This window comes from Hylobates moloch, unplaced genomic scaffold (genome assembly GCF_009828535.3).
Source record: "Hylobates moloch isolate HMO894 unplaced genomic scaffold, HMol_V3 SCAFFOLD_4, whole genome shotgun sequence".
Taxonomy (NCBI): Eukaryota; Metazoa; Chordata; class Mammalia; order Primates; family Hylobatidae; genus Hylobates; species Hylobates moloch.
This window is the reverse complement of record NW_026652279.1, coordinates 38,144,758-38,161,472: the sequence shown is the minus strand read 5'-3', so window position 1 is coordinate 38,161,472 and position 16,715 is coordinate 38,144,758. Positions and strand designations below refer to the sequence as shown.

The 16,715-nt window shown below is 39.8% G+C and overlaps 1 protein-coding gene across 2 annotated transcripts in view; it reads right to left on the bottom strand.

Moving 5' to 3' along the window:
* HACD2 (3-hydroxyacyl-CoA dehydratase 2) overlaps positions 1-16,715 on the bottom strand; it is a 101,774-nt gene that overhangs the window by 81,973 nt on the left and 3,086 nt on the right. For both annotated transcript variants that reach the window (XM_032150002.2, XM_058437419.1), the window contains exon 2: positions 16,462-16,579. In XM_032150002.2, the coding sequence (XP_032005893.1) occupies positions 16,462-16,579 (118 nt within the window). The remainder of the gene's footprint in view (positions 1-16,461; positions 16,580-16,715) is intronic.

The window sequence follows — 16,715 nt, the reverse complement described above, 5'->3', positions numbered from 1 at the left end:
AGCACACGCTTTCCTTCCATTCCGCCCGTTATGCCTCTTGATAACCAGCCTCCCAGTCTTTGGGGTTCAACAGTCCTTCCTTCCCCTCATCCTCAAGTACAACCAGTTTTTAAGTCCTGCTAGTGATTCTGGGGTCTGTCTTCCCCATTTTTATTTCCAGTGCCTTGAGTGAGACTGCCATCTCCACTCCATCTCAATGGCCATCCAACTGGCAAATTAAGTCCTTCTAAATCCCCTTCCAACTCGTCCTTTATATAGCAGTGATTTAATTCTGGTGGTGGTGGCAAAAAAGTAATTTGAAGCCATTTATAAGATTGATTTAATGACCAAAGCTTTTCTAGATGATATAATCTAACAGCTATTGTAGGGCATTTCAGAATTTTTACATTTCTCTAGCAGTCTTTATATTGTTTGATCCTAACAATTACCTGGCAGATAGGCAGGACAGAAAATCTCTACTCGCAGACAAGAAAACCAAGGCTCAGAGAAGCCACACAACTTGCCCAGGGCAGTAAATGATGGTCAGGACCAAGAACTTAGGTTTTATTTCTATTCTATCATATTATTTCATTGTGCATTAGTTATGAGAGATCTACAGAGTCAGAACTTGACAAGACTTAGCTTATTTAAAACATGCCTGAGCCTGATAAGGCTCTGTGCTCAAAAACTATTATTTCACTCAATTTGTGGGGAGGGAAGTGGGGAGATTGGATTGAAAAACCAAACCAAGCTGCACGATGTTGCTGGTAACTGACAGGAGAACAAAATAATTACCACATTGCAAATCTTACAATCTTTTTCAATAGAAAACACTGTTAAGTAGATACTAAAGTGTAAATATGATAAGCTACACCTCCTGCTGCAAAGTTGAGGAGAACTAAAAGACAGATCTAGATCAAAATGGGGAATGAAAAACATTCTTTGAAACAAGAAGACAGATGACAGTACCTAGACAGAAAACCTGTTCATTTTTTTTGGACACGGGATCTTATTCTGTCACCCAGGCAGAGTGCAGTGGTGCAATTACAGCTCCCTGCAACCTCAACCTCCTTGGACTCAAGCGATCCTTCCACCTCAGCCTCCTGAGTAGCTGGGACTACAGGCAATTGCCACCACGCCTGGCTAATTTTTGTATTTTTTGTACGGACAGGCTTTCGCCATGTTGCCCAGGCTAGTCTTGAACTCCTGGGCTCAAGTGATCCGCCAGCCTTGGCCTCCCAAAGTGCTGGGATTACAGGCATGAGCCACTGCACCCGGCCCAGAAAACCTATTCTATCCATGTATGCAGCAAGACACCCAGACTGGCCAGGCATGGTGGCTCACGCCTATAATCCCAGCACTTTGGGAGGCCCAGGCGGGTGGATGACCTGAGGTCAGGAGTTTGAGACCGGCCTGGCCAACATGGTGAAACCCCATCTCTACTAAAATACAAAAAATTAGCTGGGCGTAGTGGCGCATGCCTGTAGTCTCGGCTACTGGGAAGGCTGAGGCAGGAGAATCGCTTGAACCCAGGAGACAGAGGTTGCAGTGAGCCGAGATCGTGCCACTGCACTCCAGCGTGGGCAAGAGAGCAACACTCCGTCTCAAAAAAAAAAAAAAAAAAAAAAAAAAGATATCCAGGCTGCTGATTAGCAACAGGACACTGCAGGAGAGGACACACAGCAATGAATGGCTAGCATGTCTTCTTTGTATGACAAAGCAGTAGGTCTCAGTCCTCAGACACACTCTCCCCCTTTTAATCGCACATATTTTATAATGCCTCCTCTACCATTCTGAAAAGAAATTCACAGATAAAATGACCTACCTACACAAAATTTTCAAAAGCAAATACAATGTCCCAATTGATATGCAAAGAAGAAATAAAAAGAATGTAATTTATTTTTCAAAATATGTATTTCAACTTCTAAATGGGGACATAATGATGCAGTCAGATGTACATAGTAAGTTATGATAAATAAGTTCGGATTTAAAAATAAGAGTAACAGAAACCACTGTAGACAAGCACAGGAAAATAAAAGGGCAGATGTAGAGGTACAGCCTAATACTTGGAAAAAAGAGTATTAATAATAGAAATAAAGAAGTAACCTTATACAAAGTTGGAATAACATGCTAAAGTAAGTAACAGTCAAAGTAGAGAAATTGAAGGAGTACATTACTATTTCAAATCAGCTAGGTCTTATTTATTTATAAAGTGTCAAAATAATCTAAATAATCTCCTAGGTTATGTCATGGCATGGGGTCAGAGGAAAGTATCACAGAAAATCTATCCTTCTGCCTTAAAATCCCATTGAGACACACAATCAGTGTACAGTCTGTAAAAAGACCTTGGAAATGTATTCTTTAAATGGTGCAATAAGGAATAGAAGAGGAATTAGATGTAAAAAACTGTAATGCAAGAGGCAATAAAGCCATTGTGTAACAGAGGATACTTTTAGGACAAAACAGAAGATGAGCTATCCCAAAATAAAATTTACATTTCACAACCTAGATTTTATACCATTACATACACACAGGCAACAATATGAAATATTAGTCTATATTAAAGAAATCCAATGAAATCCCTACATATCATGTGTCTCCAATAATTTAATAATTGAAGTCTAAACAGGAATCTCAGAACTGATTTTCAATGATTTTCACTACTGCGCTGAAATCATTTTCAACTAAATATGCAAACTAGAAATGCTGTTTAATGCTTACAGAATACTGTGCAGAGAGAATAAATGCTCTTAATATTGTACAGAGAGAATGTTCAAAATGTTCAAATATCGTGCAGAGAGAATAAATTACTTAATTATTTTGAGACAATACCTTCATTTCACTTAAGCTTCTCGCTTCATACCAATGATGGTGGTAGGGCAGCATTCTTAAGGCAATCCCCCACAATTACTGTTCCTTGGCTATTCAATCAAACACTAATCTAGGTACTGCAGTGTAGGGATTTTGCAAGTGTAATTAAAGTCCCAAGTCAATTGATTTGAAGATACAGATATCATGTGGGTGGACCAGACCCAACCAGATGAGCCCTTTAAAAGCAATTTCCTCTGGCTGGTGGCAGAAGGGGAAGTCAGAGATATTCAAAGAACAAGAGGGATTCAGCAGGCCACTCTGGCTTTGAAGCTGCAGGGGAATCATGTGCAAGGCCTGGAGAGCAGCCTCTAGGAATGAGGAGTAACCTCCTACCGACAGCTAGCAAGGAAATGGGACCTCACACCTACAACTAGATTCAGCCAATAACCTGGATGAGCTTGAAAGTGGATTCTTCCCCTGGAGCCTCCAGATAAGAAATCAGACAGCTTGGCTGACAACTTGATTTCAATCTTATGAGACCCCCGAGCAAAGAACCCAGTCAAACCCAGCTTCTGACTTAGAGAACCGTGAGCTAAACGATGAGCGTTGTTTTCAGCTGCTAGGTTTGTGGTATTTTTGTTTTACAGCAACAAAAGCTAAGACCACAACCTTCTTCTAACTTAATAAGCTTGTTAATTTCTCCTGAAGATTTTTCAGTATTAATATGTACTATAAAATGGTCCATTTATATTTGTAGAGGGGTTGGCCTGGGGAGATATGCAGAAGCCAAGGAGGATGCAGAACAAATCTTCATGAAGTTGGACTGTCTCACACATCGTAGGACATCTAGCCAGTAGCATCTCCAGTCATTGTGGCAATTGAAATACCCTCACAATTTTCCAAAATGCACTCTGAAGTGGTGGCACTGCTTTGTTGAGGTCCACTAAGAATCACTGGACAAGAATAAGCACACCTCATCAAAAAAAAATTTAGATGACTTGCCATTTTCAAAATCTCCCTTGAAAATACATGCTGGACCAGGCACAGTGGCTAATGCCTGTAATCTTTGGCTCATGCCTGTAATCTTAACACTTTGGGAGGCCAAAGCAGGAGGATCACTTGAGGTCAGGAGTTCAAGACCAGCCTGTGCAACATAGCGAGACCCCCATCTCTACAAAAAATTTTAAAAACTAGCTGGGCCTGGTGGCATGTGCCTGTAGTCCTAGCTACTTGGAAGGCTGAGGCAGGAGGATCACTTGAGCCCAAGAGGTTGAGGCTGCAATGAGCTACAATCATGCCACTGCACTCCATCTTGGGCAACAGAGCAAGACCCTGTCTCAAAAAAACAAAAAGAAAATATGAACCATAAACTCCTCTCTCCTCTTGTGTCCCTTCCATTTCCACTGGCAATAAACTGATTTTAGTTTTAAAATTTAACCTCAATGTAAAAATGCCATTTGCACAATAAATTACTTGGAAACATCTTTTCAAAGTTTCTAAAATTTGAACTAGGGGAATTATTTTTGTAGGTTACCAACAATTCTGTTCAATTTCATTTTTAATCCAAGGTAAAACAATAATAACAAAGCCCCCAAAAGTTTAACAAGTCTCAAAGAGAATAGAAACCCAAGCAGCTTTCAAGACCTCAACTGCAGCCCATGGACTTAATGTGATTCAGCTATAGTGATTCCCCACCTCTGTCTTTCAATTCAAAATTCCAAATTCTTGGGAGGAAAAAAAAAACCCGACTAGCCCACTTTGGGTCAGTTAAGCATCCCTGGATCAGCCAGCTATGGCCTAAGATGCAGTTAGGGAATAGAGATGTAGCTGCTAAGGGTCCAGCCTTGAAAACCAGACAAATTCCAGAGAGGATACACTGAGCTGGGCAGCTCCACAGACATGTCCACCACACTCGTTTTACGGTGCAGAGGTCCCTAACCAATTTGAGTTACATCTACCAATATTTGATTTGTTTTAGGAATTATCATATTCTACACATATATGATTTCATTCTTGCTTAAAACTTACCAATAATAATAACATAGTCTTCAAGGATAGACACCAAAATGTTAACAGTGGTTATCTTTAGATTATGACTGCTATGCATTTTCTTCTGCATCTGAGTTTTTTCTACAATGAATATGTAGTACTTATTACTGGGGGAAAACACCTTTCCCCTCTCTTCTGGTTTCTATGAGGATGGATTTCCACCACATAGTACTAGTCTCCTTTAATTACTTTACCTCTGGAAAGGATGACTCATTTGAGCGTAAATTTGGGAAGAACAAATGGGGTGTGTTCAATTCAGCTCCACTCGAGAGGTTTCATAGAGAACCTCAAGTTTTCTGGCTGGGCGCAGTGGCTCACGCCTGTAATCCCAGCACTTTGGGAGGCCGAGGCGGGCAGATCACGAGGTCAGGAGATCGAGACCATCCTGGCTAACACGGTGAAACCCCATTTCTACTGAAAATACAAAAAAAAATTAGCCAGGCGAGGTGGCACACGCCTGTAGTCCCATCTACTTGGGAGGCTGACGCAGGAGAATGGCGTGAACCCAGGAGGCGGAGCTTGCAGTGAGCTGAGATCACGCCCATTGCACTCCAGCTTGGGTGACAGAGCGAGACTCCATCTCAAAAAAAAAAAAAAAAGAGAGAACCTCAAGTTTTCATGGTTTCTTCTAAGACAGCCCATCTGCTGCTGCTGCTCAGGACAGGGTGTGTGGTGAGCCTAACTGTGGAGTTCAGTTAGCAAACCCATTTGACTCGCACACTAAAGCATGTCCTCATTTTTAGGATCCTTATGTAACTCCTTTGAGTTATTGCTCAATGTTCAGAACATAAACAAGCAAAAGGGTGTTGGTTATTCATTGGGCTCCCTCAGACTCCAAACATGTTTTCAAAATCCTTTTACATCCAATTTTTAAGGAGGAAATAGGTAAAAAGATTCCTCAATTACCATTATTTTTCCTTTCACTTATTTCACCTTTCTTGCTATTTCCACCCCTATAATTTACTAATTCATTATTTGCTTAATTTTCATGTTTTGATAGTGAAATGTTGAAGTCTCACAGAACTTAAAAGTGGGGAAAAATGTAAGGTCATCTAATCCAGTGTATTCACTGCACATAATGAATTGAGGGCAAGAGAGGTTAAGATCAAGGTCACAGGGCTAATTAATGGCAAAACCAAGTCTTCATACCCAAATTTCTTGTCTCTAGTGTTTTTACATATACTGTGACACCTCTTAAGAACAATTCTATTTTTTAACTTCTATAGCATTTCTGCCAGCTTTTTTCATATTTTGTTTCTCTGTTCAGATAATCATTCATTCATCATATGATTGCACCAACATGTGTCTCCCATGTTCTTGCTACTGACAAACTGTGAACTAAGGTTCTCTTCAGCTTCTGCTCTTTATCTTATGCTGTAACTGGGTAGTCCTGCTTTTCTTGACACTTGGTCATGGCAAGCTGGTTTGTCCCTTAGTAAACTTAAAGTCAGTCTCGTAAACAACAGATTGTTAGACTTTAGTTTTTAACCAGTAACCATCATTTCATCTTTTTATCTTGATAAATTTAATCAGTCCATTTGCATAAACATAAAAAATGATGCATTTTTACTATACTCCATTATGCTATAGGTTTATTATTATTTGCCTGCCATTAAAAAAATTAACAGGATTTGTAGATGTAAAACTATTTCTCTTAAATTGAAAAATAAACTAAGCTGCCTATTGTCTTCCTTTTTCAAAAAAACTTTAAAATCTTATTTTCCTCATTCATCTTGCTTTCAATTACATATAATATAGAATTTTATTTTTAAAAATTATATGTTTCATGTAAGTGATATACAAATACATACTAAAGTATATTAAAAGTGATAATCTTTTTTCTATTATTATTATATTTTAAGTTTTAGGGTACATGTGCACAATGTGCAGGTTTGTTACATATGTATACATGTGCCATGTTGGTGTGCTGCACCCATTAACTCATCATTTAGCATTAGGCGAATCTCCTAATGCTATCCCACCCCCTCCCCCCACCCCACAACAGTCCCTGGAGTGTGATGTTCCCCTTCCTGTGTCCATGTGTTCTCATTGTTCAATTCCCACCTATGAGTGAGAACATGCGGTGTTTGGTTTTTTGTCCTTGCGATAGTTTACTGAGAATGATGATTTCCAGTTTCATCCATGTCCCTACAAAGGACATGAACTCATCATTTTTTATGGCTGCATAATATTCCATGGTGTATATGTGCCACATTTTCTTAATCCAGTCTATCGTTGTTGGACATTTGGGTTGGTTCCAAGTCTTTGCTATTGTGAATAGTGCCGCAATAAACATACGTGTGCATGTGTCTTTATAGCAGCATGATTTATAGTCCTTTGAGTATATACCCAGTAATGGGATGGCTGGGTCAAATGGTATTTCTAGTTCCAGATCCCTGAGTAATCTCCACACTGACTTCCACAATGGTTGAACTAGTCTACAGTCCCACCAACAGTGTAAAAGTGTTCCTGTTTCTCCACATCCTCTCCAGCACCTGTTGTTTCCTGACTTTTTAATGATGGCCATTCTAACTGGTATGAGATGGTATCTCATTGTGGTTTTGGTTTGTATTTCTCTGATGGCCAGTGATGATGAGCATTTTTTCATGTGTTTTGTGGCTGCATAAATGTCTTCTTTTGAGAAGTGTCTGTTCATGTCCTTTGCCCACTTTTTGATGGGGTTGTTTGTTTTTTTCTTGTAAATTTGTTTGAGTTCATTGTAGATTCTGGATATTAGCCCTTTGTCAGATGAGTAGGTTGCAAAAATTTTCTCCCACTTTGTAGGTTGCCTGTTCACTCTGATGGTAGTTTCTTTTTCTGTGCAGAAGCTCTTTAGTTTAATTAGATCCCATTTGTCAATTTTGGCTTTTGTTGCCATTGCTTTTGGTGTTTTAGACATGAAGTCCTTGCCTATGCCTATGTCCTGAATGGTAATGCCTAGGTTTTCTTCTAGGGTTTTTATGGTTTTAGGTCTAACATGTAAGTCTTTAATCCATCTTGAATTAATTTTTGTATAAGGTGTAAGGAAGGGATCCAGTTTCAGCTTTCTACATATGGCTAGCCAGTTTTCCCAGCACCATTTATTAAATAGGGAATCCTTTTCCCATTGCTTGTTTTTGTCAGGTTTGTCAAAGATCACATAGTTGTAGATATGCGGCATTATTTCTGAGGCCTCTGTTCTGTTCCATTGATCTATATCTCTGTTGTGGTACCAGTACCATGCTGTTTTGGTTACCGTAGCCTTGTAGTATAGTTTGAAGTCAGGTAGCGTGATGCCTCCAGCTTTGTTCTTTTGGCTTAGGATTGACTTGGCGATGTGGGCTCTTTTTTGGTTCCATATGAACTTTAAAGTAGTTTTTTCTAATTCTGTGAAGAAAGTCATTGGTAGCTTGATGGGGATGGCACTGAATCTATAAATTACCCTGGGCAGTATGGCCATTTTCATGATATAAATTCTTCCAACCCTTGAGCATGGAATGTTCTTCCGTTTGTTTGTATCCTCTTTTATTTCATTGAGCAGTGGTTTGTAGTTCTCCTTGAAGAGGTCCTTCACATCCCTTGTAAGTTGGATTCCTAGGTATTTTATTCTGTTTGAAGCAATTGTGAATGGGAGTTCACTCATGATTTGGCTGTTTGTCTCTTATTGGTGTATAAGAATGCTTGTGATTTTTGTACATTGATTTTGTATCCTGAGACTTTGCTGAAGTTGCTTATCAGCTTAAGGAGACTTTGGGCTGAGACAACGGGGTTTTCTAGATATACAATCATGTCATCTGCAAACAGGGACAATTTGACTTCTTCTTTTCCTAATTGAATACCCTTTATTTCCTTCTCCTGCCTGATTGCCCTGGCCAGAACTTCCAACACTATGTTGAATAGGAGTGGTGAGAGAGGGCATCCCTGTCTTGTGCCAGTTTTCAGAGGGAATGCTTCCAGTTTTTGCCCATTCAGTATGATATTGGCTGTGGGTTTGTCATAGATAGCTCTTATTATTTTGAGATACGTCCCATCAATACCTAATTTATTGAGAGTTTTTAGCATGAAGCGTTGTTGAATTTTGTCAAAGGCCTTTTCTGCATCTATTGAAATAATCATGTGGTTTTTGTCTTTGGTTCTGTTTATATGCTGGATACATTTATTGATTTGCATATGTTGAACCAGCCTTGCATCCCAGGGATGAAGCCCATAAAAGTGGTAATCTTTTACTCCCCGCTTGCCCCAAAATACCATGCCCCTCCAGAGGTAAGCTGTAATTAACAGTTTGATATATACTCTTCATACCTTTTTCAGTATCTGCAATTGTGCTTTTATTCCCTATTGATTTTCCTAATCTGAAAACATCAGCATATAACTATTCTCATTATTATCAATTTAAAACTTTATAAACTCTGGAGTGATACAAAATTTACATTGTTATGTTTGTCCTCCTTCCCACTTCATTCTAGCCTGGTAAAATCTGAAATATCTTATGGGATTCCACATGATCACACTGCATTCTGTACCATGGTCTAAAGGCTTACGCTGTGCGGCCACTAGCCATATGTGCCTATTTAAACTTAAAGAGTAAAGAATTTTCATTTTTTTTTTTTTTGGAAAACAGGATCTTGCTCTGTCCCCTAGACAGGAGTGCAGTGGAGTGACTATAACTTACTTCAGCCTGAAACTCCTGGGCTCAAGCGATTCTCCTGCCTTAGCCTCCCGAGTAGCTAGGACTAATGTGTGCCATTGTATCTGGCTAATTTTTTAAATTTTTTGCAGAGGCGAGGTCTTGCTATATTGCCCAAGCTGGTCTTGAACTCCTGGCCTGAAGCGATCCTCCCACCTTGGCCTTTCAAAGTGCTGGGATTACAGGTGTCAGCCACCGCTCCTGACCAAAAGTAAGTAAAATTTAAAACTCAGTTTCTCAGACCCACTAGCCACATTTTAAGTGACTAGTGGCTACTGTTTTGGACAACGTTCCAATGTTATCACTGCAGAAAGTCCTATTGGACAGTGCTAGTCTGAAAACTTGGTTAATTTTATTTATTTATATAACAGTTACTCTTTGATAACAGCTAACTACTCAGATTAAACTTAAATACTCTTTGGTAAGGTGCTTTAAAAGTTCCATTAGTTTTTCTAAGTGTTTTCAAAATGTTTCCAACTGTAGGAAACTGCATGGTCTGTTATCCAGGAACCTAATATTTCCTACTACACAGGGATTGTTTCTTCTTTCAACTTTAAGGTCCCAAGTTGTTTTTAACTATTACATTTTAAAATCTGCTCTTTTATGCTGGAAATTGTTTAAGTACTCAGGAAAGGAAGAAATTTTTTTGTTGTGGAACACCATAAACTATCACTAACCATAGTGAGGTGGCCTTTCAGTTCAGCAAAGTTTTCTGTAACTTTTCTCCCTGATTATTTATAAGCTGTATATTCCAACCTTTTCTACTTCTTCTGGTAGTCTTACTTTTTGAAAGCTTATACACCCTCATCAGGTTTTCTAGATACATTGGTTCTATACATATTGTTTTTCTGTTATAATGTTTTGTAACGTTTCTTTTACATGGTGAACTTTGAAAATTTCCCTATGACTTCTGTTCTGCAATTGATTTTATATGAGAATGTGAGTGGAAACTCCCGCCTTTTTTGAATCTTCAGTATCACCTATTTCTTGCACTGTGGCTCCTTCCTGCCCTATATTGCCACCACTGATATTTTTAGTTTTTTTTTTTAAATTTCAGCACATTCCCTTCTACAGATGTTAGCTATTGCACCTCTTTGAATACCACATCAATTTGCTTCTATTTGCTTGAGTCACCAAGCAGTGAGGCCTGTGTGGGTGGGTTCCTGTTTCCTTACGGCTCCCTCTTCCCTTCTAATGTTGTGACACTTATTAATTTTAATCAAGTTAGAGTTTTCCTCTGGTTTTCACACTGTTTGAGAAGCTGGTTTTTCTGGGATTTGTTGTCATTCCTATTTGTGTTAGATATCTCCACTATGACTTGCTCTTGCTAGCTTTTCAAAAGCCTCTTTTAGAGATGTGTTTCCTCAAAATGGGTCCAGAATAAAAGGAGCCTAACATATGCATGTAGCTTGCATTTCAGAAGTTCCTTTTTGAGACTATTACTGGGAAATCAGAATGTTTCCACCAGAAGGGAAAATATAACAGACAATGGTTATGTCCTCAAACCAGTTCACAAAAGCAGTCTGAAGCACAATACCTCCATGGCAAAAACCAGTTAGTGTTTGAGCCATAAAGAAAGAAAAACTGGCAGGGAGATAAGAAGGGATCTTTCTTCTTAAGGATACTGCAAGTTCCTAAGACTTTGCTATATTTTATAGAAATATCCAAAATCAGTTTCCTATTCATTAAAGGATCTGAAGAGCATTGTGAAGTGAGGTCTGCAGAGTGAGACCAGAACACACAGATGGGGCTGAGAAAGTGATGGTGGGGTTAGAAGACTAACAAAAGCTGTCTGCTGTCTCCCACCACTTCTCCGGACCCTGCCCTAGATCAATTCTAGGACACGATCAGAAATAAGATTGGGTTGTTTATTGATCTTTGTAGATAAGGTGTTTTAAGTAGAAGAAAGATCCGGAAGAGAATGGGAAGAAAAGGGAATTCCTGTGGTCCATCAGGCAGTCCCAGATGCACAATGGTGCATATGTTGAAGATAGCCTGTATCAATGTCAACAGCTAACCTCTTTGCAGAGCAATCTTTAATCCATTTGAAATCTCACTGTCAATCACAAAGGCATATCCAATCATGAGTATTTGTAAGTGTCTTTGGCTGGGCGTGGTGGCTCACGCCTGTAATCCCAGCACTTTTGGAGGCCGAGGCGCGCGGATCATGAGGTCAGGAGATCGAGACCATCCTGGCTAACACGGTGAAACCCCGTCTCTACTAAAAATACAAAAAAAAATTAGCCAGGCGTGGTGGTGGGCGCCTGTAGTCCCAGCTACTCGGGAGGCTGAGGCAGGAGAATGGCGTGAACCCGGGAGGCGGAGCTTGCAGTGAGCAGAGATCGTGCCACTGCACTCCAGCCTGGGCGACAGAGCAAGACTCTGTCTCAAAAAAAAAGAAAAAAAAAAAGAAAGTGTCTTTGCTATAATTACAGCCTTATGTTAACCAAAGATATTTAGAAATCCAAATTCTCTCAGACATAATTTTAAACTGCCAAAACTGCATCAATCCACTAATTTTTAATCTAACTATACTTGACAAATATGCAAAGATAACATCTGCCTTATCAATGAATATCATGGACTCAAACAAATGAATAAAGTAGAAAACACCCGCAGCTCATTACAGGGGAACTCATTTTTTAAAAACTGACATATAATTCACATGCCACAAAATTCACAATTTTAAACTGTACAGTCTAGTGGTTTTTAATATGTTCACAGAGTTGCGCACCCACCACCACTATTTCAAGAACAATATCATCACTTTAAAAGGAAATCCTGTACCATTAGCAGTCACTCCCCACTCTCTCTCCCCACAGCCCCTAACAATTCCTCTACTTTCTGTTGCTATGGATTTGCCTATTCTGGATATTTCTTATAAATGAAATCATACTATTTGTGACTTTTTGTATCTGCCTCCTTTGACATGCATTTTTTCAAGATTTATCCAGGCATATCATATATCAGTAATTCATTTGCTTTTATTAATTTTATGAATGTTTATATCCATAGACCACATTTTATCCAGGAGTAGCATTTTATTTATAGATACTTTTTTTTTTGGAAATGGGGTCTTGCTCTGCCACCCAGGCTGAAGTGCAGTGGCACGATCATGGCTCACTGTAGCCTTGAACTCATGGGCACAAGCGATCCTCCCGCCTCAGTCTCCTGATTAGCTGGGACTACAGGCATGTGCTACCATGCCTGGCTAATTTTTTAATTTTTTGTAGAGATGGGGTCTCGCTATGTTTCCCAGGATGGTCTTGAATTTCTGGCCTCAAGCAATCCCCCCATGTCAGCCTCCTAAAGTGCTGGGATTACAGGTGTGAGCCACGGTACTCAGCCAGGCTTCCTTTTGTACCTCACTACTACATGCTCCTTTGTACTTGCTTGGTAAATGTTTTTATGTCTTTTAAAAAGCAAAGTGTTATTATTTTCCTAAGAAGATGTGAAATTGGAGAACAAGGAATTTCGATTTCCTTTTTAAGTAAACTCCCACAGAACCTGATAAAGAATAACATTTAGCATAAAGAGATATAAATGAGTAGCTGCCTTCCCTGGATTCATTTTCTCCTCCTGTAAACAGGATATATGTCAACACTAATAATTCCCATCAGGATAACTTATGTGTAATTAAACAATACCACACACATCTAATTATTACACAGCATAGATGGGGTCGGCAATGAAAAACTCCTCAACCACAGAAATTGTGGTTTTAGCAAGTCTGCTCTATCGCCCAGTCCAAGGGATTACTTCCATCACTGACCTTTGCAATGTTAATTGCCTGCATGTTCCTGGGAGTCTTCACTTCCTTATGCACAGACCTTTTCCCAAAATCAAATCCAGGATTTGTCACTTAATTGGTTCTTAGTGGGGATAACAGAGATAAAACCAAAAATCCAAGATATTTTCCTAAATCCCTATGAAAAATTCTATAAGGATAAACAGGCTAATCCTTCAAAGTTTAAGACTTGGTTCCTGAGTGGATTTTAAAGTATGACACTGTTTAATGTCCCTACCTTCCATAAGATATACTTAAATTTTAAAAATTATACTTCTAACATTACCAAGTTTTTTTTGTTGTTGTTGAGACAAGGTCTCACTCTGTCATCCAGGCTGGATTGCAGTGATGCAATCATAGTTCGCTGCAGCCTCAAACTCCTGGGCTCAAGCTCAAGCCTCCCATTTCAGCCGCCCAAGTAGCTGGGACTACAGGTACCCACCACCCAGCCCAGCTAAAAAAAAAAAAAAAATGTTTTTTTTGTAGAGATGAGGTCTTGCTATGTTGCTCAAGCTGGTCTCGAACTCTTGCCCTCAAGTGATCCTCCTGCCTTGGCCTCCCAAAGCTCTGGGATTGCTGGGACTATAAGCATGAGCCATGTGCTCAGCCCTAATATTATGATGTCTTAAAGAGATAGAAATCCCTTTAAATTATTGAAGTATTCCAATTGGGGACAACCCCCTACTATATCAAGTACTGGGAGTCTGATGGTCTTGACTCCAAATTTGCTTCTCTGTAGCTTGTGGGAACTGTACTGGCCAAGGCTCTGAAAGAGAAAGTACTACTTATTTACTAGTGTTCGCTTCCAAAAAAAGTTCAAGCCTCTAAGTTTAAAAAACGGTTCACATTAGGATTTGTTAAAATTTCCTCACACTCAAATGGTTAGGGTAGTAAGGGACTTTAGAAATCTACTTTAACCTAATTATTTACAAATGAAAAGGAGGTGGATAAGAGAGAAAAGACTCACCCAAATCTATAGAGTCAGTTGGGAAAACTATTATACTTAAAATAAAAAGGTATTCAGGCTTCCAGCTGGAAGCTCATTTCATCATACCACCTACTTAAAATGCCTAAGTATGGACACTATTGAAATTCCTCTGTGCTGCAGTGAGCCGAGATCCCACCACTGCACTCCTGCCTGGGCAACAGAGTAAAGCCCTATGTCAAAAAAAAAAAAAAAAAAAAGCAAAAAGAAAGAAAGAAAGAAAAAAAGAAATTCCTCTGCCTTCTAAGAGAAAAAAACAAAAGCAAAATGGATAACTTTCTGATCTAGAAAGTGAGAGTGGATCCAGCCTGGACAACACAGCCAAACCTCACCTCTACCAAAAATATAAAAATGAGGCAGGCACGGTGGTGCACGCCTGTGGTTCCAGCTACTTGGGAGGATGAGGTGGGAGGATGGCTGGGGCCGGGGAAGTCGAGGCTGCAGTGAACAGTGATCACACCACTGCACTTCAGCCTGGGTGACAGAGTGACCCTCTCTCAAAAAAAATAAATCTCAGTGCTTTGGGAGGCTGAGATGGGACGATTGCTTGAGCCAAGGAGTTTGAAACCAGCCTGGGCAACACAGGGAGACCCTGTCTCTATGAAGTTTTAAAAATTAGCCATGTATGGTGGTGCAAGCCTGTGGGCCCAGCTACTCTGGAAGCTGAGGTGGGAGGACTGCTTGGTCCCAGGAGTTCAAGGCTGCAGTGAGCCACGGCCATGAGTGCACCACTGCACTCCAGCCTGGGTGACAGACCAAGACCCTGTCTCAAGAAAAAAAAAAAAAAGTGAGAATGAAAGGTAGAGGTATCACATTTCATTCCATGAGATAAACGATTTTTTTTTTTCTTGAGACAGAGTCTCATTCTGTCGCCCAAGCTGGAGTACAGTGGCGTGATCTCAGCTCACTGCAACCTCCACCTCCCGGTAGCTGGGACTACCCGCCCGTGCCACCACATCTGGCTAATTTTTGTGTTTTTAGTAGAGACGGGGTTTCACTGTGTTAGCCAGGATGGTCTCAATCTCCTGACCTTGTGATCCACCCGCCTCGGCCTCCCAAAGTGCTGGGATTACAGGCGTGAGCCACCGTGCCCAGCAAGATAAATGACTTTTTCTTAAGTATCATTCCATAGTTCAGGTTTTAAAAGTTGCCAGTAAACTATAAATGTTACAATGGTCTTGCTTGGAGGCTAAGCAAAATGAACCAGATCTTCCCAGCAATCTGAAGGTTTTTCACCATAATGAACTATGGCGGCTATTGATTTTGCGTGCCCAAAGCTATCCCCATCCCTCTTTTCCATAAGCAAAGTCTATAGTCCCTTGGACAGAAGAATGGGCATGTGTCCTAAGATTGGCTAATCAAGCACCTCACATCACTCACATAGTCTAGGTAGGGCCAACCAGAATCCTCCCTGGGAACTATGTGACACAGATGCTGAGAAAAATAAACACCCTCCCTGTTTCCCACCATGTGGAGAGCCCAAGACCAACATTCAAAGAGAAACAGACAAGCAGAAATGAGAGAAAGCAAGAGAATCTGGCAGTGTCAACTCCTTGGTTCTCATTCCTGAGCTAGTTTCTCTGTAAATTAATCCTGTATCTCTATCAACTACAGAGTATAGAAAATTCCTTTTTTGCTTAAAATAGTTTGAATTGGGTTTTTGTCCCTTGCAATTCCAAAATCCTAATCTATACTTACCCCAAGAGAGAGGGCTGGATATACATTGCCCTTAATGCAGGGAAATCAAGACATTTTTGTTAAATTTTTAAAATGTGGACGCCTTTAGACAGGCTCTCTATTATGTCTTCTATCTATCACTTCCAATATCCTACACCCACCAACTTCACTATTTCTATTAAGTAAACCCTGAAAGCATCTGATTTTGCCAGTGCTTCCCCAGGATGTCCCTAGAATTTTAAAAAATCCTAATATAAGCTTGTTTCAGTTGATTTCCCAAAAAAGTCGAATATAAAATACATTCAAGGTAACATAAGTTAAATAAATGAGATTTTACCCAATCTAGAACATCAAAAAGCCTAGGTATCAACACTTTAGTATGTGAGGAGGCAAAATTTCAAAATTTAACATGAATCCAACGGGGGTATGCTACTTCAATATAATTTAGTTGCATGTTTTTCTTTATACCAAAGGAAATCAATAACAACAATAAATCTCAGGACCTACCTCCAATAAGGCTCCAGTTTGAAAGAATTTCAAAGGCTTTTCAATTGAATAATAAAGGCTATGGTAGCTACCCTTAGCCAGGTATGCTCGGACCAGACCAACCGCTATAACCAGCCACCTAGTAAAAGAGAAAACAGCAATCAGGAAAAAATAAAAATAAAAAAAGTAGAATTCAGGTTAATAGACAGCTGTGGCAATAAAAGATATTGCTAAAGGTGACCTCAAGCATGAGTAACCTGGATTTATGGACGATA